At 38.1% G+C, this 24442-nt stretch overlaps 1 protein-coding gene across 8 annotated transcripts in view; it reads left to right on the top strand.

Moving 5' to 3' along the window:
* The window catches only part of PPHLN1 (periphilin 1), a 113797-nt gene that overhangs the window by 62107 nt on the left and 27248 nt on the right, over positions 1–24442 (top strand). For all 8 annotated transcript variants that reach the window (XM_059682588.1, XM_059682589.1, XM_059682590.1 and 5 more), the window contains one exon: positions 5557–5697. In XM_059682588.1, coding sequence (XP_059538571.1) covers positions 5557–5697 — 141 coding nt within the window. The remainder of the gene's footprint in view (positions 1–5556; positions 5698–24442) is intronic.

Below are 24442 nucleotides of genomic sequence, written 5' to 3' on the forward strand. Positions count from 1 at the left end.
AAACTATTCTTATGTATTATTAAAATTTATCACATACGGTAATAGTGTGAATATGAATGACTGAATTCAACAACTATACTGTCAACGTCTCCAATAGTTTAGAAATATAAGAATAATATAAATATGGAATAAAATGAAAATGTACTATCTATACTTCGCTGTTAAAAGTATCTCTAGAAATCATGCTAAGCCACTAGTGATAAAACAGTGAATTCAGAACAGAAATCTAATTAGACCTTGGGTCTTGGGCTATATTTATGTTGTATATTCTAGTTTATGCAAATTAATCTCATAAATATCCCAAGAAATGAAATTATGCATTGTTTGCACTACCTATGACCTTTGATGAGTCTTGAGTACCAAAAGGTGAGAGCATTTTTGGATCCTTAGAATATTGTTTTGAAATGTTTGTGTTATATTTGAAAATGAACTGAAAAATTTCTCTATAGCTTATAACATCTCTAATAGGGAAATACAGATGTTTTATGGGCAAAATTAAGCATTTTAGATTCAAGATTTGGTGCTTGAGGAATTATTTTAGTAGGCAGAAAATATACAAATTTTTGTACTATGACAAATTATGTTTCTTTGGAGGAGATTTATGGCTTTTCAGTATGTTTTGGATGCCTTTCACGGAATGTTCTTTGATAAAAAGGATCAAGCATTGGAATTCTATATTCTATATACCTACATATATCTTCATAAACTATGAAAAGATCCTTTCCAAAATAACTAATGTACACTGTTCCAAAAAGTACAAACCTGTACAGACCCTACCTGTCCTTATGCAAATGGAGACTTTCTTTTATGTGCCATTTAGATAACAAATATTCTTAACTAGGTAAAAGTTTTCTCTTTATTGTAGCTGTAAAATAGATTTTATTTTCTTTCTGTAAAATAGATATTTATACATATTCTTGAATACATTTTTCAAAAACATCAAGCTGTCTGTCCATCTTTGGTACCTTACCAATACTATTTAAATGCACGAACAATACAGTGATACATTTAATTGGTTAATTTTGCTTATTTCCTTTGCTAATTTAGAATAATGATTTTTATCTTAGTAACAGATATAAATACTTCAAAATTGCTGTTTTAGAGAACTGATAATTTTTTTCAGGGTAAAGTAAAACACCTCCAAACACAATACATTGTTGTTTGTTAAATACTTTATTTTCAATTAGCAAGGCTTTATTAAGATATATTTATTCTACCTTACCCATCCCCATCATTTTTTAATCTCTTAAATTAGAAAAAGAATCTCACGCCCGGTTGGCACGGCTTGGTGTTTAAGCATCGACCTATGAGTCAGGAGGTCACGGTTTGATTCCCAGTTGGGGGCTCGACTCCAGTGGGGGGATGTGCAGCAGGCTGCCTATTGATCGATGATTCTCTCATCATTGATATTTTATTTCTCTCTCCCTCTTCCTTCCTCTCTGAAATCAATAAAAATATATTTTTTTTAAAAAAGAATCTGATGATCTACCTTTCTCAGACTTTAAATATGCTACTTATTTTTATTATTGCTTGATTGGATCTTGATTCTGAGTAGGCAGTTACATTGGATCTAGAAAGAAATTTTTAAAACCTTATTTTTTTTCTAAAATATGCCCATAATTTCCTAGATTTTGAATTATTGAGAAGTAAACAACCATAACAATCTGTAAGGAATGTTATAGATCAGGCATGATCTTCTGTTGAACCAAAGGCAAACTGTGAGAGTAGAATTGTGATTACTGTAGCGTGTTTGTTGTATGTCATTAATATTGACAAGCAGCATCAAGTTCGTAGCATTGTCTAAAATGTTTTTCGCCGAAACCGGTTTGGCTCAGTGGATAGAGCGTCGGCCTGCGGACTGAAAGGTCCCAGGTTCGATTCCGGTCAAGGGCATGTACCTGGGTTGCGGACACATCCCCAGTAGGAGATGTGCAGGAGGCAGCTGATCGATGTTTCTCTCTCATCGATGTTTCTAACTCTCTATCTCTCTCCCTTCCTCTCTGTAAAAAAAAATCAATAAAATATATTAAAAAAATAAATAAATAAATAAAATGTTTTTCAAGTTAGATTGATACTTTTTCATATTGGAAATAAAGCAGGTAGGAAATTTTTATTTCATACTCTATTTTTTATTTAAGTATTTTATATTCGATTTTTTGTTTAAAAGTTTAATCCCACCATATCTTATTAACATTTTGCTCAGATAGTTAACATTTGTTCTTGGGTAGATGTTATATAATTACTCATTTCAGTGATCCATACTCTTTGAAATACAGAGTATTTGAGAATTTTGACCTCAGATCTGTAAACTAGTATCAGGGTTGAAAGAATAAGCTGGTAGAGAAAAAGTACTTTGATGCCTGGAAAGAGTTTGATATAGTACTGTGTGTGTATGTGTGTGTGTGCACGCGCATGTGCATGCACACTTAAATTTAGCTGTGACAATATATTATTTAAATAATGGTTTGTGTACTATGTAAGTTCATTTTCATGAGTAGAGAGACATTAAATATTTAGGTTTCCAGTTTATCTTCTCTTGCTGCCACCAACATAGTTTTAAGCAATTTGGTAGGGAGGCCTTATAGATGAATTCCAGTGAAATGGATGATACTTTTAGTGATAAATATTCAGGAATGTTGCAGTTCATTCCTCTGTTTCGTTTTATAATTTTACGTTTGGCCACTAGTAGAGAATTTCTCAAAGCATTTGTTAAAACAATAATTCTGAAGGGACCTAATAGTCTGAAGAAGAAAAATAAAAAGATTCTATGAGCCAGTATGTTTAGGAAATGCTTGATTTAAAAGAGTCAGGTTGATTTTGATAATTCAGCAGTTTTCAGAGATTTTAATATGTTAACACGCTCATCCATGGGTTGTGAAAGGAGGATGAATAATGAAGTTTGAATAATTTATTAAATTAAGTAATTATGAAATTTTTTCCATAGTGCCTATTTTAGGATTAGTATTTTAAGGCACATGTTTTCAGAACATAATACTGTACTGGCTTTCTCATAGTTTATTTAAATTCACTGCATATTCATTCTTCATCTACTTGTGTCAAACACTGCATTAGAGACACCATCCTAGCTGCCAAGGAGTTTATAGTCAAATTATATAGAGATATAATTTACTGTCCTAACAAACAGCCGGGAGAGTTTTCCTTTTGAATGAAAAGCAAATTGGGTAAAGGCTAGAATGTCCCAGTAGAACAGGTGGTTGTTGTTGTTTTTTTGCTGTAGAAGAAAATTTAAACATTTTTATGTAGATGCAAAAATGTGATTTATGTTTTTCCACATATAAGATGTCATTTTCTACTTCAATATCTTTGCTGTTGTTCCCAGTGAAGAATGCCCATCTTTGTGGTCCTCATTTCAGATTCATTCAGTGAAATCAATAGTGTTTGAGAAAACAAGATCCAAGATCTTTCTTTGATTCCACTTTCTTCTCCTTCCTATTATAAAATTTTATGTATTTGTATTTCACTGATGACCTTATATTGCCTTTGTTAAAACAATTTTTTACTTGTCTAGTTCTACATATTGATATATATATATATATATATATATATATATATATATATATATATATATATATATATCTATCTCAAACACCTTGTTTTCCCTACAAAACCTTGGATAATATATATCTAATTAGGAGTTTATACCTTTTGACCACCTTCATCCAGTTCTCCCTCAGCACTCCTCTCCCTCCCTGCACCCGTCCCCTCCACCAGCCCTCATCTCTGGTAACCACAAATCTAGTCTTTTTTTCTATGAATTTTTTTCTTTTTGAAGATTCCATATGAAAGTGTGATCATAACAGTATTTGCCTTTCTCTGTCTAACTTTGCCAGGTAAAAGGGACAGGTGCTAAATTTGGATAAATGCTGCCAAGTCATTTTCTAAATAAGTGGCAGAATACAACATACTAGGTGTTAGAATGCCACTGCTTTTACTGGTGAAAATTACCAGTAATTAGTATATGTCTTTTGTTGTTGTTGTTAATCATCACCCGCGGATATCTTTCCATTGATTTTTAGAGAGAGAGAAAGACAGAGGGAAACATCGATGTGAGAGAAACACATCGATTGGTTGCCTCCTGCAGGAGCCCTGAACAGGGCCCGGGCTGGGAAAGAGCCTGCAACCAAGGTATGTGCCCTTGCTGGAACTAAACCTGGGACTCTTCAATCCTCAGGCCGATGCTCTATCCACTGAGCCAAATTGGCTAGGGGGAATATGTCTTATGATTTCTCTGAACCTACTGCTGTTTGCCATAACTTCAATCATAAAAATCCTAACTTTTAAAATAAGTACATGTTTCTTATTTCCTCCCTTACCTTCCACCCACCTAAAATATGCAACAGTAAAATACATGAACTCAGCTTACTTTAAGTAATTGCTTACTGCGTGCTACATAAAGGCAAGAGCTTTTGTCTTTTTTGTTCATTATTATATCTGTTGTTCCTAGAGAAGTGCTTGGCATTTGTTATATAGTAAAGTTTTGTAAAAACTAATGAGTGTAGTTAAAATAAAAGTCTTTCCTCATTTATTTTTTTTCTCTAGTGTTTTTAGAAAGTACAAGTAATTGGCTGTAGTCTTTTTGTGGGATAATTTTTTAAAAATATATTTTATTGATTTTTTACAGAGAGGAAGGGAGAGGGAGAGAGAGTTAGAAACATCGATGAGAGAGAAACATCGTTCAACTGCCTCCTGCACACCTCCTACTGGGGATGTGCCCACAACCAAGGTACATGCCCTTGACCAGAATCGAACCTGGGACCCTTGAGTCCGCAGGCCGACGCTCTATCCACTGAGCCAAACCGGTTAAGGCATTTTGTGGGATAATTTATTCATTAATGAATTGTTCTAAAATAGAAGTTATTGCTTTTGGGGATTGTTTTCTTTTTATTTCAATAAATTTTTAGGCTATAGGAGCAAGGTAGTTTTAACTTCTGAAAATAGAGCTCTTTTTCATGTTCTTTTTTAAAAAATATGTTTTTATTGATTTTTAGAGATTGAGGAAGAGAGAGGGAGTAAAGGAAACATTGATGAGAGAGAAACATCACATAAATTGGCTGCCGCCTGCATGACCCCTGCTGGGGATCGAGCCAGCAACTGAGTCATGTGCCTTGACTGGGAATCAAACCAGTGACCTCTTGGGCCATGGTTTGACATTCAACCACTGCGCCACACTGGCCAGGCCCATGTTTATGTTTATGTTTACACACACCCCTCACTTCCAATTAGGATTTTTCTCTTCAGTATATATTAAATAGATTGCTTAAGGAAGAGTTATAGGACAGAACTTTCTAGCTGTGTCAAAATCACATGAAATATAATTTTGGAATTAAATAAGTCTGGAGACTTTGTCATACTTAAAAAATTTTTCCCTCTTTAATTCTCCTTATTATGCATAATGAAATTGAAAGTGCTTTCTTAAAACAGGTTAAATTTAGCACATTCTCTTAATATAATCTGTAAGTTAGTGCCTATACACGTTATCTGAAATGCTATATGTCCTTTAACAAAGCAATTAAAGATTTTTAATTTCTCTTAAAGGCAGGATCCACAGCACCATTGTTCATTGACCAGTCAGAAGAACCTGAGTCAAATGCAGCAGATGGCATAGAATTATTTGAAGATAGTCAGCTAAACAGCCGCTCCAAAGCAATAGCATCAAAAACCAAAGAGATTGAACAGGTGAGAATCCAGTCGTCTTAAGGTTCATAATCTCTTGTTCATGTCACTTTACACATGGTATTTACAGTAAATAGTTATTGAATAAATAGATTTCATTTTGTCCTTTCCCACTTGTGACTCTGAAATAATTGTAAAAATTATAAAATTGTTTGATTTGATTTCACAGTAATTTTGGTCAGTTTGGTCCCTGGCCCCTGTTTACTTGTTTATTTTTTAAAAGCAAAATTCCTTTTCAGAGAATATTAATAGTCTAGTTAGTATGGAGAAATTTAAAAACTAATAAAAGTAATAGTAATGGGCTAAAAGAAATATACCAAATGTTAGTAAATTTTTTTTGAATATTGGGATTAGAGACATTTCTTATGTTTTTCATTATACTTTTAAGCATTTTTTCAAATATTAAAGAAAAATGAATGATAGCTCTTTAAATCTAATTTTAATGATGTCCTTTCTGAAAGTTAGGCTCTTGTTTTTGATAGATTAAATAGTTTGCTTAAGGCATAGTTATAGGACAAAAACTCTGGTGTGAAATATAATTTTGGAATGGAAAATGCCTAGAGGCTTTGCTTTACCAAAGATTAAAAAAAGTAGCAATCATTGTCTTTCTAATCCTTCTCACTGTGCTCATAATACACATAGCAAAATTTAAAGTGTTTCATTTTGTAAATATTGCCTGCCTCATAGGGTATTATCACTTTGTGAGGATTAAATGAATAAACTGTTAAAGGGCTTTATAAAATGTAACATATTATACAAGGTGTTTTAAAAAAATATATGTTTTTATTGATTTTAGAGAGAGGAAGTGGGAGAGAGAGCGAGGGAGAGAGAAAGAGAGGTTAGAGAAAAATATGATTGGTTTCCTCCTGTACATGCCCTGACTGGAGACCAAACCCAAAACTTGGGTAAGTGCCTTGACTGAATTGAACTGGTGACCGTTTGGTGCGCAGGATGATGCTTAACCAACTGACCCACATAGGCCGGGGCACAAGAGTTTGTTTTTGCTGTTTCTCTTCATGTCTTGAGTCAATGTCATTATATTGTTACTAGAGGCCCGGTGCACGAATTCGTGCACTGGTGGGGTCCCTTGGCCTGGCCTGCAGGGATCGGGCTGAAACCAGCTCTCTGACATCCCCCGAGGGGTCCTGGATTGTGAGATGGCAGAGGCCAGGCTGAGGGACCCCACTGGTGCATGGATCCGTGCTCTGAGCCTCTAGTATGCATATAAGATCTTTGGTTAATCTCTTCCCATCCTCCCCCCTTCCCCCTTTCCTCTGAGATTCATCAGTCTGTTCCGTGTTTCAATGACTGTGGTTTCCACTCCTGCGTTGAGCATCTGCCCTCTGGTGGTCAGTGCACGTCATAGCTACTGGTCAGTTGGTCAAACAGTCGGCCAGTCACTTAGGCTTTTATATATACTAGAGGACCAGTGCACAAAAATCTGTGCACTAGGGGGGGAGGAGGGGTCCCTCAGCCCGGCCTGTGCCCTCTCGCAGTCTGGGACCCCTCAGGAGATAATGCCCTGCTGGCTTAGGCCTGCTCCCGGGTGGCAGAGGGCAGGCCCAGTCCCTAGGTGCAGCCCCTGGTCGGGCTCAGAGCAGGGCTGATTGGGGAGTTGGGGCACCGCCCCCTGTCATGCACAGAGCAGGGCGGATCGGGTCGTTGCGATGCCACCCTCAGTCACGCTCAGGGTAGGGCTGACTGGGGGGTTGGGGCACCGCCCCCTGTCACACTCAAGTCAGGGTTGATGGGGAGGTTGCGGCGCCACCCCCTGTCACGCACAGAGCAGGGCCAATCAGGGGGTTGGGGCGCCGCACCCTGTCATTCACAGAGCAGGGCTGATCAGGGGGTTGGGGAGCTCCCTCCTGTCACACACAGAGCAGGGCCGATCATGGGGTTGGGGAGCTCCTCCTATCAGGCACAGAGCAGGGCTGATCAGGGGGTTGGGGCGCCTTCCCCTGTCACGAACAGAGCAGGGCGGATAGGGAGGTTGTGGCCCCGCTGCCTGTCACACACAGAGCCGCAGGGCGATCAGGGGGCTTGGGCGCTGGCCCCTGTCACGCTGATCCCGGTGACGGGAGGCCTCTCGGCTCCGCTGATCCCGGTGCTGGGAGGCATATTACCCTTTTACTTTATAGGATAGAGGCCTGGTGCACAGGTTGGGGCCGGCTGGTTTGCCCTGAAGGGTGTCCTGGATAAGGGTGGGGGTCCCCACTGGGGTGCCTGGCCAGCCTGGGTGAGGGGATGATGGCTGTCTGCAGCTGGTCACACACCCTTCAGGGTGGGGGTCCCCACTGGGGTGCTTGGCCAGTCTGGGTGAGGGGCTGAGGGCTGTTTTCAGGCTGGCTACTGACTGAAACTCCAACTGCTCCTTTTTTTCTTTTTTTTTATTCTGGGCCAGCTTTAGCTTTGAGGCTTGGCTCCAGCTTTTAGGCCTCCGCTGCTGAAAGCAGGTTTCTGGCCTTTGTTTACCTTCTGTATTTGAAACAATGTTGCGATCCTGTTGGCTGAAGCCCTACGGACTAAAGCAGGTTTCTGGGGTTTTGTTTAGCTTCTATATTTGTAACATAGTTGCTTATAGTTGCAGCTCAGAGGCCTGCAGCGGCAGGTGGGGAATGTTGGAGTCCTCCGCCACTGAAGCAAGCAAGCTTCATGTTCACTTTAAGCTGCCTGGCTGCCGGCCGCCATCTTGGCTGGCAGTTAATTTGCATATCACCGTGATTAGCCAATGGGAAGGGTAGCAGTCGTACGCTAATTACCATGTTTCGCTTTTATTAGATAGGAGATATATATATATATATATATATATATATATATATATGCGCTTCTAAAAACTATTGGAAATTTGGAACAAAATTAATCTTTTCTCAAGATGCTGTTCAGTTCCACAAAAAGTTAAGTCTATCTCTCTTGGTTGGATAGGAGAAGATCTTAACCAAATCCTAGATGTGATTGTGAAGCTTATATTGATATCACCCTAATGGCTAAAGTTACGAACATGGATAGAAAATTTGCCATGTAAACCAGTAGGATTTAACCCTTTGCGGTCGTTTGTCTACTCTCAGCCACCAAAGCTTTTTTACCGTTCCGGTCGTATGTCTGCTCGCAGCCACCACAGCAAAGAACCGTACGAATCTTAACTCTATTCATTCATGTATCAGTTCATAATTTCTCTGAAAGCTCTTAAGTTTCTAAGCGACCTTGTCACGAACCAAAACATTGCCCCGACAAATTGGAGATATCGAAACTCAATATAAACAAACGCGGTCGTTCCACACTCGCCATGCAAAACACCGTGGCAAGTCAGTCGCCTTTTGAGAGTGAAGAAATCGACAAGCTTCAGAGATACTTCGCAGAATTTCAAATAAAGCTTTACAAATTACATTTAACTGTAATTAGGCATTCTCGCTTATTAAGATATTTCAAAATAATACTCCAAAATAACAAAAAGAAAGTTACCAAAAGAAGTGTACTTCGAATCTGAAAGTAACGATGAAGAGTTTTATTTTGGCACCTTGAATGCTGACTCTGATGTAGAAAGTGATAACGTTTGTAGTGATTCTACTAGTAGTGACGTAGTTCCAAAAAAGAATTAATAAATCTTGTTTATCCTTCAAAATCTTGCATGTTATGTATTACTGCTCTTTTAATGGAAATTAATTCCGACCACTACGACACCCATGTCCAAATTTAATACGACTGCAAAGGGTTAAAAATGTTCAGCAGTATCAGATGCTTGGAGGAATATAAGGAAAATGGAGACTGGGAAAATTTGTTTAATTTGCTGAAGTGAAGATGGATTGGTGCCTTTGAAGATATCAATTAAATGAAAGCATAAATAAAAGGTTTGACCTGGCCGGTGTGGCTCAGGGTTGAGTGTTGGCCCATGAACCAGGTCACAGATTGATTCCTGGGCATGGCATATAACTGGGTTTGGGGCTCAAACCCTAGTAGGGGGTATGCAGAAGCAGCTGATTGATGATTCTCTCTCATCATTGATCTTTCTCTCTCCCTCTGCCTTCCTCTCTGAAATCAATAAAAACATATTTTTTAAAAAAGGCTAACTCACAGGATTTATCTTCAATATGAATATGAATATCATTACCCTATATAAAATTACTGCCCTCTGTCTTTTTACTCTGATTTATTTTTCTTTGTAGCTTTTTTTGCCACTTGACATATGTTTTTATTTGTTTGCTTGTCTCCCCGCACCATAATGGAAACTTCATGAGAGCAAGAACCTTTTGTTTACTGCTTTATCTCCATTACGTAGAACAGTCATTAGCATGTAGTGGGCTCTTAAGAAATATTTCTTTTATGGATGATGGATGGAGTCATAAACCTAGAAGTGACCTTTGAAATACTTTCTGAGTCACTTGAAATCAGACACTGTATCTTAACTTGACCACCTAACAGAGTGCCTAGGCCAGCCGTGGGCAAACTACGGCCCGCGGGCCGGATCTGGCCCGTCTGAAATGAATAAAACTATTGAAAAAAAAGACCGTACCCTTTTATGTAATGATGTTTACTTTGAATTTATATTAGTTCACACAAACACTCCATCCATGCTTTTGTTCCGGCCCTCCGGTCTAGTTTAAGAACCCATTGTGGCCCTCGAGTCAAAAAGTTTGCCCGCCCCTGGCTAGGCCCAGCACTTAGTATTAAGTGCTTGATAATGTTTGTTGAATGAATGATTTAATTCTATTTTTTTCCCACCCGATTTGCAGTTCTTTAAAGGATTCTCTTAAGAATATCACTGGTTGCAAAACTTGACTTAAATAACAGGAGGAGATTATTATTTTAGGTTGTGGCTTATTAATATCTGTACTATCGCATCTTGTTATTATTCATAGTTGATCTATTTGATCTTGAAAAGGTGGGTTACTAGTCAGATGTAGAGGCTAGTTAGCAGTACACACAAAATTATTTAATATGAAACCAGTTTTTATAGTACTTTTTAGATACCTATATGTGTTTGACCTAGAGGGATGACTGTATCTCTGTTTTTAGCTGCCTATTGTTCAAACACATGAAAAATCTGATACTAAAGTATATTGAGATTATTACAGCAAAGACAGATGACCTAAAGAAGGAAAAATAAGTCTAAAAGGACATTGCCATATTCTAATGTTAATAGAGAAGTAAAACAGTTATTAGAAGTATTATAAAATAGAAAACTTAATGATGTTACATATTGGAATACTATAACTACTATGTTTTTGCTAGGGTGCTTTTTTTTTTAAAATATATTGGCAAGAAAAACCAGAAGTCCCCCAAATGTTAGATAGCTATCAAATAATGATATAATTATTTTATAAATTTGTGTCTAAAATTAAGTGACTTTTGAAAATTAAAAAAGTAGTTTTAAGGGGATTATTCTCAATTTTTTCCATTTCTAGCTTTTGCATATTTTATTTTTAGGTATTACATACCCAGTGGATAGAATATTATAAAGGCTTGAGAAAGCTAGATGGTAGTTACACAGCTGTCCAGAAGTTATTATTTACATTTTTTCATATACTTAAGATATTTTGAAAAACAGTATAATAGCCCCAAACAATCAAGCTTAGAAAAGTGTACAAATATAAATATTGGTGTAATACTCAGCTGCTTTTTCTTTCTGTTATGTCAAGTGCAATGTGTTCAGATGTCTTGTAAAGATAAATGACCACATACAGTGTTTTGAAGGTTTATAGAGATCAGGTCCTTCAGCCCTTGAGTTCCAAGAAAGTCATTAACTTGAGGTAGTATTACGATATAAAATAAATCTGTAGGCCAAAATTTGGTATAATTTAAAGTGCCTATAAATGTGATTTGATGTTTAAGGACATGCATGTGGAGATAGATTGTATCAGAATCGTGTCTATGAGGAATTAGAGTCATATCCTTTGCCATCTCATCCCTGGGCGTATAAAAATTTGGTAGGGTTGAGGGTGCAGGTGCATTTTGAAAAAGTTCCCAAGGTCATGGTCAGTTATGGTAGAGAAGCACTGGTCTCAAATCCTTGAGCCAGAAGACATCAAGTTGCATTTTTGAATATTGTGTTGCTAGAGATCATCTGAATCATCCCAGTTTTACTTGAAAATCATTTAGTGGGTATGACCCATTCTTTTGCCATAAACACTTAGTCTCCTTAGGCTTTGCATCCTATGATATATCATCCCCCCCCACACTTTTTCCCTCCATATTACCCCCTCTTTCCTAATTTGGGCTGTCTTTTACATTTAATTATTGGGATATTTTTCTAGCTTCCTGGCTTCTGAACTTCAGCAAATTTCAGAATTTCTCCTGTCAGTATAGTAATTCCTAGAGAGACTTAACCCACAAAATTATGGGTGATTTATATTCTGGTTCAGGTGTTTGGCATTAGTCCTTTGACGTCTCTCAAATCTTAATATACTTACTATTACTGAACTATATCTGATTTGAAAGTGCATCTCACTACTTGATATTTTACCAGTGAAGAATCTTGTCTTTTAACAAATTGTTACTGTGAATGAAACACTAAGTTGAAATCTTCCATTATTACATACATACCCTTCTTCCATCTCCTGTACCTCCGGGATAAAGCAATATTTACCTTAACTCTGTGGAACTTCCTCATGTTTAAGATTTGCAAGGTCCTTCATACTTTGATAAACTTGTGCTTAGATATAGACTGTTTTCCTGGGGTCCTGGCATCTAATGATGTTAAAAGTCTCCTTGTAATTCCCCACTGGAATTTCAAGATCTGGATTAGATTTGCTATCTTCCTCTTCAGATCAAATCAGATAATCTGAGTAGATCTGGAATATGCATCTGTAATATGCATATTCATGTTCTGCCTGGCACTTCATTTGACTAAGAGTGTTAGGGTAGCTAAAATCCTAAAGTGACAATAAGTAGCAGAATAGTAGTTAATTAATACAACAACTGCAAAGGATAGTTATTGTGCAGCTGGAATTTATTAGGATGTTTTCCTGTGCAAACTAGTCTTGAACAAAGAACCTTCCATCTATTCACCCTCAAGGCACAGTACTTAACATTGCTATTCACTCTCTTTGTTGTACATCTGTAGAGCTTCTTGGATTTCTACCATACATACTCTGGTAGGTTATCAGAGGTTCACATACTTTAATGTGCACTTTGGGATCTTGTTAAAATACAGGTTCTGACTCAGTAAATCTGGGATGGGACTTGAGATTCAAATTTCTAGCATTATCCCAGATGATGCTGATTCTACTAGTCTATGGAATTAATTTGGAGTAACAAGGAATTAGAAGGAGGTGACTTTTTTCTTACATTTTCTGTAGTTTATACTGTGTTAAATGGTTGAGAACTACCACCTTATTTTTATGTAAATTAGAGAAGTTCTAGTTTATCAGTTTTCAAATAGGCATAATTGCTATACAATAAAATGCATAAATCTTTAAATATTCATTTGGATGAGTCTTGACAGTTGTAACACTGTGTATCACCCCAAACAAATATTTATGAAAGTCTTTTCAGATATGAACATTTGATTATACTGACAGTAATAAGGATTTAGTTAGGAACTAAAATAGGTCATATCTCAAAAGTATGTGTTCTGATTGGTTTATGTTAAATATCCTCCACCCATTCCTTAAAGGCTGTATTTTAAGTAATAATATACACTAACATAAAATTCAACAGGTATAAGAGATTATGCAGTGTAAAACCAATTTGCTTCTCACCCATAACCCCTCCCCCCCACTTAGCTGCCACTTACCCCCTCAAGCATGTAGAAATACTCATATGTGATATAAATATATATGTGTACTAGTTTATATACACAATTTATACATAGCATTTATATATTTGTGCATATATACATATATACACATATACACACACCCATGCATCTGGAGCACAATTCATCTAAATGAGTAAAGATAGGAGTTGGTTTGTGTGTCTCCGTATCTTTTTCTTTAAATACAAATGGCATATCATGTTCCCTATTCAATGCATCTTAGAGACCATTATATATCAGCATATATAACTAACTAGTCTATTAATAGATACATATAATCCCTTGTGAACCATGTTTTAAAATACAGTTTCTCTCATTTCTCCACATTAAAAAAAGTTTTATATGTGTAGTTTTATTTATATGTATATTTTTTAAATAAACAAAGTATTACATTTAAAATGAGCAATTTTGGGGGGGGGTTAATACTATGGGTGTCAAATACCTGTATTTTTATGTCTTATGAAGTGCTGTGCAGGTTTTAATAACTGTATAAGAAATCATCAGTGTCTGTTAACCTCTCATGATTCTAATGAATAACGAGTATATGATTGCAGAGGATCTTAGTTTCTTGCATTGTACCAATTATTGTTACTCATTCTTAAAAATTATATTAGTAGATACAGTTACTAAAATCAAAACTAGTGAAATTGCAGGGATATGCCTGAAAATATTCTTTAAATGCATTATTCACAGTATTCCTCAAATCACAGAGAATTTATTGCATGGGGAAAAGTCTCTTCTTATTACTTGGACTAGAGGCCCGGTGCACAAAAATTTGTGCACTCGCGGGGGAGGGGGATCCCTCAGCCTGGCCTGTGCCTCTCACAGTCTGAGACCCCTCAGGAGATAACGACCTGCTGGCTTAGTCCTGCCCCCCGGGTGGCAGAGGGCAGGCCCAATCCCTAGGTGCAGCCCCTGGTTGGGCTTACAGCAGGGCCGATTGGGGAGTTGGGGCGCCGCCCCCTGTCATGCACAGAGCAGGGCGGATTGGGAGGTTGTGATGCCACCCTCAGTCACGCTCAGGGTAGGGCCAATTGGGGGGTTGGGGCACTGCCCCCTGTCACACTCAAGGCAGGGTCGATGGGGAGGTTGCGGCGCCACCCCCTGTCACGCACAGAGCAGGGCCAATCAGGGGGTTGGGGAACTGCCCCCTGTCACTCACAGAGCAGGGCCCATCAGGGGGGTTGGGGCTCTGTACCCTGTCACGCACAGAGCAGGGCCAATCAGGATTGGGGCGCCGCCCTCTATTACCTACAGAGCAGGGCCGATCAGGGGGTTGGGGCGCCGCCACTCTCACACTCAGGGCAGGGCCGATGGGGAGGTTATGGCTCTACCCCGTCACACACAGAGCAGGGCCCGTGGGGGGGGGGCGGGCGTTGGGGCGCCGCCACTGTCACACACAGAGCAGGGCCGATCAGGGGGTTGGGGCGCCGCACCCTGTCACACACAGAGCCGCAGGGTGATCAGGGGTTTGGGGAGCTCCCCCCTATCAGGCACAGAGCAGGGCTGATCAGGGGGTTGGGGTGCCTTCCCCTGTCACGAACAGAGCAGGGTGGATAGGGAGGTTGTGGCCCCGCCCCCTGTCACACACAGAGCCGCAGGGCGATCAGGGGGTTTGGGCGCTGCCCCCTGCCACGCTGATCCCGGTGCCGGGAGGCCTCGCAGCTCCTCTGATCCCGGTGCTGGGAGGCATATTACCCTTTTACTATATAGGATAGAGGCCTGGTGCACGGGTGGGTGCCGGCTGGTTTGTCCTGAAAGGTGTCCTGGATCAGGGTGGGGGTCCCCACTGGGGTGCCTGGCCAGCCTGGGTGAGGGGATGATGGCTGTCTGCAGCTGGTCACACATCCTTCAGGGTGGGGGTCCCCACTGGGGTGCCTGGCCAGTCTGGGTGAGGGGCTGAGGGCTGTTTTCAGGCTGGGGGTGACTGAAGCTCCCAACCGCTCCTTTTTTTCTTTTTTATTCTGGGCCAGCTTTAGCTTTGAGGCTTGGCTCCAGCTCTTAGGCCTCCGCTGCTGAAAGTAGGTTTCTGGCCTTTGCTTACAATGTTGCGATCCTGCTGGCTGAAGCCCGGCGGACTAAAGCAGGTTTCTGGGGTTTTGTTTAGCTTCTATATTTGTAACATAGTTGCTTATAGTTGCAGCTCAGAGGCCTGCAGCGGCAGGCGGGGAACGTTGGAGTCCTCCGTCACTGAAGCAAGCAAGCCTCATGTTTCAAGCTGCCTGGCTGCCGGCCGCCATTTTGGCTGGAAGTTAATTTGCATATCTCGCTGATTAGCCAATGGGAAGGGTAGCGGTCGTACGCCAATTACCATGTTTCTCTTTTATTAGATAGGATAATAACTAAAAAAAGAACAAGTACTGTGAAGGCAAATTTATTTTTGAAACCTCTTTGGCTATTTCAGAATACTCCTCTAACATAATGCTGTTTTATGGAAATTGCTGATATTTCTACCTATAAGTAAGTCTCTGTTGAAATAAGAGTTGATTTTATATTCCTCTGGTAAACCTATATAATAAAGAGGTGATATGCAAATTGACCATCACTCCAGCACACAAGATAGCTGCCCTCATGTGGACACAAGATGGCTGGCAGGGGAGGGCAGTGTGAGGGACAAGGCCTGAAAGGGAGGGCAGTTGGGGGTGATCAGGCCTGCAGGGAAGGACAGTAAGGGGTGACCGGGCTGGCAGAGGAGGGCAGTTGGGGGTGACCAGGCCAGCAGGGGAGGGCATTTGGTGGCAACCAGGCCAGCGGGGGAGGGCAGTTGGGGGTGACCAGGCCGGCAGGGGAGTGCAGTTAGGGGCAATGGGGGTGGCAGGGGAGCATTTAGAGGTTGATCAGGCTGGCAGGGGAGTGGTTAGGGGCAATCAGGCAAGTGAGCGGTTGGGAGCCAGCAGTCCTGTATTGTGAGAGGGGATCCCAGATTGGAGAGGGTGCAGGCTGGGCTGAGGGACACCCCCCTCCCCCCGCACGAATTTCGTTCACCGGGCCTCTAGTCTATAATAATAAAAGTGTAATATGCTAATTAGACCAGATGTCCTTCTGGTCGAAGCCCGGGCTGTGAGGGAAACCCGGGTCCTGAGTGCCGGAGGAAAGCCGGTGCTGGCAGCTGAGGGGAAGAAGGCCTACTCTTGCACGAATTGCGTGCATTGGGCCTTTAATTTATAAATAAAATGTAGATGGGAATAATTTCAGATCCAGATATGGTGGGAATTGGGTGTTCTAAAACATTTAAATATAGAGAGTATTAAGAAACACTTGATCAAGGGGATTATTTTTGTTTTCTTTTAACTTAAAAGTACTCAAACAGAATGTGAATTTATTTTAGTAAAGACTTTTTTAACTTTTAGAGAGAGAGAGAGAAAGGGATAGGGAGAGAGAGAGAAACATCGATTGGATGCCTCCTGTATGCGTCCCAACTGGGTTGAACCTGAACCTTGGGTATGTGCCCTGACCAGGAATGGAACCCTTGACCCTTCAATGCATGGGACAAAGCTCTAACCAACTGAGCCACACTAGCCAGGGCTAGTAAAGACATTTTTATAGTCATTGATAGCTATGCCAGCCTTGATGTATTAAAGAAATTTTATTTCTTAGCCATCCAAGAACCTCTTTACTTACTCTAATTAACTACGAAAAATCGAGTTAATTTACAAATCATTTTGTTGCCTGTCTAGGTCATTAGCCTTATAGGTTAATAAGATTTTATTGTGAGTCTAGATCAATCTACTTAATATATAATTTTTATATTAATTTGAACTGCACCTTCACCTTTTTAAAAATTCTTTATTGTTTAAAGTAATACACATGTTTCCTTTTTCCCCCATAGACCTCTCCCCAGCCAGTCCCACTCCCCAGCACATGCCCTCAGCCCCCTACTGTCTGTGTCTAAGGATTATGCTTAAATGCATACATACAAGTCTTTTTGTTTGATCTCTCCCCCTCTGGATGCCTTTTTACACTAATTCACCATTTTTGTGACCATATGGGCTGCTCACTAACTTTTCTTTACTTTTTTTCTTGAAGTAAAAAAATTGGATTGAATAATCTTTTAAGTCCCTTTCTAATCTAAATCATACTAAAAAAAATACAGCTAAGATTGCTTCTTCTGGACACACTGTTATGTGTAGCTAATTTCAGATTTGATTAGATTTTTAGGCGTTTTAGTTTTTTTAACCTCTTCATAAGGATACAGGGATTTTATGCTAAAACGTTTTTTAAAAACTCAAATATACTGTTGCTATGATCAGTCTATAATTAATTGATGTTTTTTAGCTAATGAGTTGTACAGAAAATGTTTTCTTCAGCAAATAAGGTGTTATATTTGAACATTGTTCTTCCTGTGGGCCTTTTGCAGTGTATAGTTTCAGTCATCATCTAAACAGTTGATGGGCCCTAGCTGGTTTGACTCAGTGGATAGAGCGTCAGCCTGTGGACTACAGGGTCCTGGGTTTGATTCCTGTCAAGGGCACATGCCTGGTCTGTGGGTTTGATCCCCAGTAGGGGACGTGTAGGAGGCAGCCGATCAATGATTCTCTGTCATCATTGATGTTTCTCTCTCTCTCTCCCTCTCCCGTCCTCTCTGAAATCAATAAAAATATATTTAAATAAATAAATAAACAGCTGATTGTTCCCAGCAACTCTTACTAGCTTTTGCTCTTTCTTTGTGAACATATGATAGGATACTTTGTTTTACTTTTAAACTAAAAAGTCTAGAAGAGTAATCAAAAGTACCATCTTCCTAAAATGTTAACTAGAGTTGGGAACATGGAAAAGAATCAGCTTTTAACACATGATGGATTAAAATGAAATTATTTTCAAAGTAGTGGTAACTCTATTGTTGTATATGCATGATCTAAGCATTTCATACTATGCTAGCCTTACATAATAGAAACATTCTTTGTTTTTCTTTTTTTTATCAGAGCAAGTACTGAACCTCTTAAAAGTGCAGCTCTCACTACTATCTTGTCTAGACATCAAGTCTACCCTACTTTATTTAACACTCCATTATTACCAGCCACTTGTTCAGGCTTTACGTATATAGATTTGGTAAAACATACTCACATAAGATTTACCTCTGAAAAAGTCTCATTCCCAAAACACATAGAAAATATATAATTTATTTTGGCCAAATTTCAAAGTATTTGAATGTTATAATTTATCACTCAGATTCTGGTCATGCTCCTACTACAGAAACTTGTTGCTGAAGTAAAGTGTAAAGTTTTCATTTTAAGGGAGTTTCATCTGAGAACTATATCCTGAAGTGATTTGTATCAAATTTGAAATGTCAAATCCAAGCATCTCAGCCTGTAAATTGAAAGATAAATTGTTTTATATCTGATGTAAACCTATACATATGAAAATCGATGACTCTGTTAAGATACTATTTTTATATAAAATATAAAAATGGACAGTACGGATACCAAGTCTTATCAGAACTATACTTAAAATGCTACAAGTACCAGAAGAGGTGAGGCCATCTTGGACCTTATCCCCAGGGATGTCATTACTAAACAAAAAGGACCCAACTCAGATGTTTCCCACGCATAAACTCAAGTAGGAGCTTCCTTCTTTCACCTCTCCTCTTCCTCCACTGTCTACCGGTGTCAGTAAGGATTTTCGCAACTGGTTTCAAATTACTATCCTTTGCTATTATTCAGTTCCCTTTTTGTAAGTTGTCAGTGGTCTCTGAGTACTTTGCACTTAAGTACTGTAGTGTGGCATAGTCAACGCTGGATACTTCCAGTTAGTGTTTTAACCTCTCAGGGCCCTTTGCCTCATTTGTTAAATGGGATTAATTGCACATTCTCCCTCAGAATAAATGATTTTATGTGAAAGCCCTTTGTATGCTGGAAAACACTATTGAAGTGATTATGGTATTATGATAAGTATTACTTTTGGAATATTGACTACTTTCAGATTACTTCTTAGGAATATTTTAAGCAAGTTTCTTATATAGATTTAACATGAGAGGCAATTTTCTCATCATGGTCAGGGTTGGGGCTTGTCCTATTCTGTTTTTGTTTTTTTCTTATTTTCCCCCCATTTATTGAAAATGAATATAAAAATAATTTTATGATGAAATATTTTGTTTATTTTGGGGGACTTTGTAATTTTGCTTTCACATTTTCCATTTGGCTTTTTTTTTTTTTAATCTCACTGGTCCTTATCTATATTTCTAGACATAAGAAGTACCATAAAAAAGATTTTTCTTTTTCCTTAGAATTCCCTGAGGAATTCCTAAAACATAAATTCTCATATTTTTCTCCTTTATTTCTCATCACCCATTTTTTAGATGTGATCCCTCCTATAAAATCTGCTGTCTTAACTTTATTTTTTAAAAATTGATCTCACAGAGAGGAAGGAGGGAGGGAGGAGGGGGAGTGAGTGAGTGAGTGAGACATTGATTTGTTGTTCTACTTATTTATGCATTTGTTGGTTGCTTCTTGTATGTGTCCTGACCAAGGATTGAACTCACAACCTTCGTGTATTGGGATGATGCTCTTACCAACTGAGCTACCCACTCAGGGCTGCACCTTATAGCATTTTAATTCCATTGAACTTCCTCTTGATTGATCTATTACTGTTTATGTTTTACTTTCATGTATATTTTAATATGTTTTTATTGATTTCAGAGAGGAAGGGAAAAGGGAGAGAGATAGAAACATCAGTGATGAAATAGAACCATTGATCGGCTGCCTCCTGCACAGGAGGACCAAATTTCTCCTACTGGGGACCAAAACCGCAACCTGGGCATGTGCCTTCACCTGGAACCAAACCGTGATCCCTGGTTCATAGGTCGACATTCAGCCACTGAGCCAACCACACCAGCTGGGCCTTTCATGTATATTTTAAATCCCACAAGATACTAACAGTATTTTGTGCAATTAATATTTATTTGGGTTTATTTAAATATTTGCCTTTTCTGCTACTTTCTTTGCTTCTTGTGTCTCTAACTCCCATCAAGGATCCTTATCTTCTCCCTAAGAACAATGACTAACTAGGTTCTAGTGTAACCACACTATGGAATTTTACATGGTTAATAGAAGAATTTATAGAGAATTGACACAGTGCTGCTACATTATTTTAGCAGTTATAACAAGTAGTGTAGGAATTTTGGAATTAGAGGATTTAGCTTGAATCCCAGTGCAGCACTTACTGTGTGTTCCTGAGAAACTAAATTTTCTGAAGTGTGCTTTTGCTTACTATTGTAATGGGGATGGTAATTGTACCCACTTAATGATAATGTTAGAATTAAGTGCGAATGGATATTTAAGTTGCCTAGGACATTGTCAGTAATCACAATGGCTGCTATTACTATTTTGTACTATTTTTCATGGTAGATGAAAGGTATTTAACTCTTGTGAGCTTATAAGGTTTTTGCGGGATAGCCTGGAATCCCAACTTAGAAAAACAAGGCCCAAACTCCTACCAAGTAACTTATAAATTACACTAAAAAGCAATCTGTTCCTTTGGTAATCCTTGTGTTTTGAATTATAGTCTTTGTGAATAGATTGAAATGATAATTGATGTGATTAAAACCACGAATGAAAAAAACAATTCCTCCTATTCCTTTCATCTAGTGATTCCCTTTTACTAGAAGTAAAATGTAAAAGGCAAAGTAAATATTAAATAACTGAAATGTGTTATCAGGATGGTGATAATATACTGCTATATTGGTCATTTATCTGTGATGGTTGTGATTGTATTGAGGCTAGTAGGACTTGATTTTTGTACATATATTTTTTAAAGATTAATTTGCTTGGGGGAAAACTTTAAAAATATATATAGCAGCAATGTTATATTTTAGGTAGGGCTTTTGCCTTTTAGTTATTATTTTATCTATACAATCCCCATGTTAGATTGATGAAAATATTTTATTTCAGGGTAAATTTGAAATAATCATATATATGGTATGTGAATTCAACTTACAAAGTTTTAAGTTTTTTTTTAAATTTAATTTTTAAAAGTTACATGTCAGCAAATATAGTAGTCACTTTCTCCCCACTAAACCACTTCTTTATGTCAGATTTTTCCTGAACGTTTGCCTGAACATATACACTCCATTGTTTTTTGCTGTATATAGATTGTATTGAATTGTGGTGTTTATTTCAATCTTTAGGCTATTTCTAACTTTGAAAATTATTTATCTGTTTTCATTAGCTTTACTGGCATATATACACTCACATGTAGACATACATGTACACACACACTTCTTTTGAGGGTCCTCAATAATAATTCTTGCCCAGGAGCTTTGACAGTTTTATACTGCATTGATGTCTAATTATGGGTTGTATTGTTCTGCCCTGAAATTTTATTCTATTATTAGCATTGTTTATTGGCACTGTTTGAGGAGAGCTAAGAAGAAAAACCACTTGTGCTGTTTCAACACCTGTTATACTACGTATGTTTTTAATTCCTTTATAAATGTATTTGTAGTCCAAATGTTACAGATCAAATGAGGGCTTAGTAATTATAAAGATTTTTTAATCTAGAGATTTTAAATAGTACTCATTTATTCTGTTAAAATATTTGATCATAAGCTATTTTAGTAAAAATTCTTGGTACCACTATGATCAAGCTTGGAGAAATGCATGTGATTCTCTCAGTAGAGGATTTATCCTTACATAAAGTATTTTTCCATTACATGTTTTCTAATGTAGTACATCCTTGATTGTGATTGTGAAAGAGATCAGGGCCATATGTAAAGCAAAAGAGTAAAATATATTAAATTAATTGGTTTTTTAATATATTTTATTGATTTTTTACAGAGAGGAAGGGAGAGGGATAGAGAGTTAGAAACATTGATGAGAGAGAAACATCAATTCAGCTACCTCCTGCACACTCCCCATTGGGGATGTTCCCGCAACCAAGGTACATGACCTTGACCGGAATCAAACCTGGGACCCTTTAGTCCACAGGCCAATGCTCTACCCACTGAGCCAAACCGGTTAGGGCCAGTTAATTGGGTTTTTAGTTGAAACCTGATGTTATGGGAGGATAGTTTGCAGCATGTATAACTTTCTAAGTTTTGTTTTAGTTACTCTAAAATTTTATTTTTATTCATTGAAGTCACCAGTTACACAACCAAGTACTCTGCCATGAAAGCTGCACAGCCTAAAGTTAGTAACATCTTTTCCTCCTTCCCATAGCTAGCATATGTTCACTACAATACTACTTACTTTACAATAGGCTGAAAGGAAGATCACTCAATTAATCATCTTTGTATCATCCTGAGTTCCTCACCTACAGTAAGCTCACAGTTAATGTTTAATAGTTCAATGAATGGAACTGGTTAGAGTGCCCAAAGCACCCTCAGTCCCATGTAGTTTGTCTCTGCCATTTTGCTTGATTTCAGATTTACTAGAGTAAATCTTCAAGAATCTTTTCCTTCAAGGAATTAGGAAGTAAAGGAAGAAGCAGAACCATCTTATTCATTTGGTTGCAAATATACAGCCAGATTTTTATGGTTTTCAGAGTCTACAAGAGAGGGTTTCTTATAAATTTACCACATATGACTAAAATATATCTTGAGATTGATGTTAAAATTATTTTGGTGTAAAAAATTGGATGCTTATGACAATCTATGAAGGGGCAAGGAAGAGATTACTTTTAATTTAAAATTTATTTACTTTTAATGTGCAGTTTCACTATAATGTGTCTAGATATGGATTGTTTTAAAATTTTCCTGTTTAAGATAATTTATGCTTTCTGAGAATTTATAATTTTCATTAGAGTTAGGAAATTATAAAGTATGATTTCTTTGAATTTTGATTATTCCCTATTCTAACTTAGGTAGAAACATGGGTCGTTTTTTTCATATATCTTAAACTTTTTTTCTTTTATCTTTATTACCTTTTTAAATCTGAAATTATGGCCGTAGCCAGTTTGGTTCAGTGGATAGAGCGTTGGCCTGGAGGCTGAAGGGTCCCAGATTCAATTCCGGTCAAGGGCACATGCCTGGGTTGTGGGCTCAATCCCCAGTAGGGGGCGTGCAGGAGGTAGCTAATCAGTGATTCTCTCTTATCATTGATGTTTCTATCTCTCTCTCCTCCTTCCTCTCTAAAATCAATAACAATATTTTTTAAAAAATCTGAAATTATGAATATTTGTTTAGGAATCTATGTCTTATTTTAGTTGTCTCTAATTTGCTGTTTAACCTATTCATTGACTTCTTAATTTCAGTTGTATTTTCCACTTTTAGAAGTTCAGTTTGTAAAATTAAACAAATTGGTTTTCTTTTAAAATGTCTAGAATTAGATTTATTGCTCATGTTTTCTTTTTCTCAGTCCTTAAAACATCTTATTTTCTATCATTGATCATTTCAGTATCTAAAGTCTCAAAGCTTTAATCCAGTTTGCTGTTTCTGCTGACTCTTGCTCAGAGAAGCATGTGCCCTCATACAATTTGTATTTTGGAGTTGTAAACTTATATTTAGAACTTTGGATGCATATGATGGTAGACCTGTGCTAATAATAAATTCTTTTTTAAAAATTAAATCTTTATTGTTCAGATTATTACAGTTGTTCCTCCCCCCCACCCCCATAGCTCTCTTCCACCCAGTTCACACCCCACCCTCTGCCTTTACCCCTCCCACTGTCCTCATCCATAGGTGTATGATTTTTGTCCAGTCTCTTCCTGCACCCCCACACCCCTTTCCCCCCAAGAATTGTCAGTCCACTCCCTTTCCATGCCCCTGGTTCTATTATATTCACCAGTTTACTCTGTTCATCAGATTTTTTATTCACTTGATTTTTAGATGCACTTGTTGATAGATATGTATTTGCTGTTCATAATTTTTTTAAAAATATATATATATATATTATTGATTTTTGTAGAGAGGAAGGGAGAAGGATAGAGAGTTAGAAACATCAATGAGAGAGAAACATCGACCAGCTGCCTCCTGCACACCCCCTACTGGGGATGTGTCTGCAACCAAGGTACATGCCCTTGACCGGAATCGAACCTGGGATCTTTCAGTCCACAGGCCAATGCTCT

The sequence above is a fragment of the Myotis daubentonii genome, chromosome 2 (assembly GCF_963259705.1).
Source record: "Myotis daubentonii chromosome 2, mMyoDau2.1, whole genome shotgun sequence".
Classification (NCBI taxonomy): Eukaryota; Metazoa; Chordata; class Mammalia; order Chiroptera; family Vespertilionidae; genus Myotis; species Myotis daubentonii.